This window comes from Oncorhynchus clarkii, chromosome 3 (genome assembly GCF_045791955.1).
Source record: "Oncorhynchus clarkii lewisi isolate Uvic-CL-2024 chromosome 3, UVic_Ocla_1.0, whole genome shotgun sequence".
Taxonomy (NCBI): domain Eukaryota; kingdom Metazoa; phylum Chordata; class Actinopteri; order Salmoniformes; family Salmonidae; genus Oncorhynchus; species Oncorhynchus clarkii.
The window spans coordinates 75,759,690-75,762,342 of NC_092149.1; the positions used below are offsets into that span (position 1 = coordinate 75,759,690).

The 2,653-nt window shown below is 44.4% G+C and overlaps 1 protein-coding gene across 1 annotated transcript in view; it reads left to right on the forward strand.

Moving 5' to 3' along the window:
* Positions 1-2,411, forward strand: part of LOC139404539 (interphotoreceptor matrix proteoglycan 2-like) — a 42,475-nt gene extending 40,064 nt beyond the window's left edge. The window contains exons 19-20 of the mRNA XM_071147243.1: positions 382-904; positions 956-2,411. Of these exons, the coding sequence (XP_071003344.1) occupies positions 382-442 (61 nt within the window). The 3' untranslated portion in view covers positions 443-904; positions 956-2,411. The remainder of the gene's footprint in view (positions 1-381; positions 905-955) is intronic.
* The last annotated feature ends 242 nt before the right edge of the window (positions 2,412-2,653 follow it).

Genomic DNA, 2,653 nt, shown 5'->3' on the forward strand with positions numbered 1-2,653 from the left:
GTATGTCTGTCCCAGAGAGACAGGCCACGTTAGTGGAGACAGACGGTCACTCTGGTCTCACTTTGACTGGCAGCGTATGTCTGTCCCAGAGAGACAGGCCACGTTAGTGGAGACAGACGGTCACTCTGGTCTCACTTTGACTGACAGCGTATGTCTGTGTCAGAGAAAAGAAGTGTGTGAGTGTGTTGGGTTGCATTGCGTGGTGATTTTGCAGTCGTATTAGTGTGACCATGTATGACTGCGTGTATATGTGTGTGTGTGTGTGTGTCTAGTCTGTATGTGAGGTACTGTATTTAGTTAATGCCAAGTGTCTGCTGCTCAGTATCCACACTGCCCAGTCTAATCAGTGTGTGTGTGTGTTTGTGTGTGTGTCTTCCACAGTGCCCAGGATACACGCAGAGAGAGCGCTCTTGATACACGCAGAGAGAGCGTGTCCACGTAGACCTGTACGGGACTCTCAGCTGTATGCTGTGAAAAACGGGGTGCCCTATTCTCTTGTCCCGCCCTTCTTCCTCTTTTCTCAGTGTCTTCTCTCGATTGGGTGACCTCTGCTGGAATGGGTGTGGTGGCTGGGGGCAGATCCGCTGCTCATTGGATGTCTTCCTTTTGGGGGAAGACCCGCCTCCCTCCATTTGGAGTCATATTTGTTGCCTGAAATGATGACATACAAAATGCAATGCTGTCTAGGATACCTGTTCTTCAGGTAGCAGATAAGACATGATCAAGTCTTTATTTTGCATTTAACATCATATCTCAGCTCGTAGGGGTTGAGGAAAGTGTGAATGTTGGATGTGTACTTTAATGTGTCATTGTCACTGTATCTGCTGTTGTACATATTATGTATGAACTAGAGCCAGTTCTCAAAGGAATGGTTTATACCAGGGTGCATAGCTCAGGCCTTCAGGTAGCTCAGGCCTTCAGGTAACTCAGGCCTTCAGGTAACTCAGGCCTTCAGGTAACTCAGGCCTTCAGGTAACACAGGTCCTCTGCAGGGACTAAAACAGCCGACATGGTTGCCCTCTGGACCAGAGCTGTGTGCCCTTGTTCTATACCCAGCTGTAGGTTGTGGGAGATTGAGAGCAGCTGACTGGCCAGTGTCTGTGCTGTCCTTGGTGCTATGGGGCCTGTCTCTGTTGTCTGGGTTTCTGGGCAGTAGTAAGCCTGGGTAGTGTTCTCCTGAAGTTGGGGAGAAACTTGCTGGATGCACTTCGTTGGCAAATCTCAAGTCTCAGCCATGTATGGCACTGGTGAGAAGTAGTGCACTTTATTTCAGGAAAAGTGGAAAATGTAGGGTAAATCTTCCATTTTAATTCTGCTGCAATAAATTCCCTTCTTTCTCTCCCTTTCTCTCTCACTCTACATCAGGAATCAGTTTGTTTTCGGTAGAAATAAAATGTTACGAGAGGGAGGGAGATGGCGAGCGCGATTAGAGAGAGACAGGGAGAGAGGGGAGAGATCGAGAGGAAAGAGGGGAGAGAGAGAGGGAAAAGAGGGGAGAGAGGGGAGAGGAGAGAGAGAGAGGGAAAAGAGGGGAGAGGGAGCACAGAGAGAGAAATATTTTGCCCGAGGACCAAAATATAAAAGAAAACACATTTAGAATGGAAACAATCTTCAAGGGAAAAGAAAGCAAACCAAAGATTTGATCAGGCTGTCTGTTTTCAGATATAATGCCATAGAAAACATTCAAAAAAGAGCATTAAATGTAAATGGGTACACAACATGTGCTCTGTGGAGAAGCAAACTCTTAGCTGCAGCTTTTACTTCAATTGAATTCACCAGCAATGTGAAAAAGGTCCATTCTGGAACCACTAGTTTGACCATTATCCATGATTTTCAACCTGTTAGCATTTCACATCGAGAGGAGTGGTTTCCATGTTGTTCCTTTGGTACTTTCATCTGTTCCTCCACGGGGTCACATGCTTGACCCTTATGTCCAGAGTGAATCCTCAAAGTTGCAACTCTTCACGCTATAGATTGACTTTATCACGTTTGTTTTGAATGTGAATAGTCATAGGTCATAAGAATATACAGAACGAATCTCAAATGGCAACCTATTCCCTATATAGTGCACCACTTGCCTGAAGTAGTGCACCATATAAGGTAAAAGGTCCAATTTGGGACGTAGCCACAGAAATCTAGGAGATATTTAATGTTTTATGTTCATGTTTTCCTGTCCTCTTCTCTCAGTCCTCTGTATGGCTCCCCGTAAGTGAAAACACAGGTTATTCTGGTAAAGCATACGCTTACCTTCCACTTATGACAAAGGCATGCCTTTGCAATCTCTGTGTGCATTTTTATATCAATTTTTTCGTGTGCATAAAGTGCAGTACTTGCAGTTTTGTCAATGTTTATTCTTTAAAAAATCTAGATTAAAACAAAGCAATGATTAAAAATACATGTTTTATACTGAATTATGACTCGTGCTGTGTTTGTTACAGAAGTTTCCCGTTGACATACTTGTGTCAAGGATTGCTCATATTGTTCTGTAAGGTCTGTGGAAACGTGGTTTGTTTACAGCAGTTTCACTGAGAGCTTCAATTTAGGGCTATATTCATTGTGGTTGTTTTTGCTAGTGTCTGAGGTGGAACTGCGTTAGAACTGTCAAATCCACAAGTGGCACGTTGCGTTACCTTATCGAGGACACTACCATTAG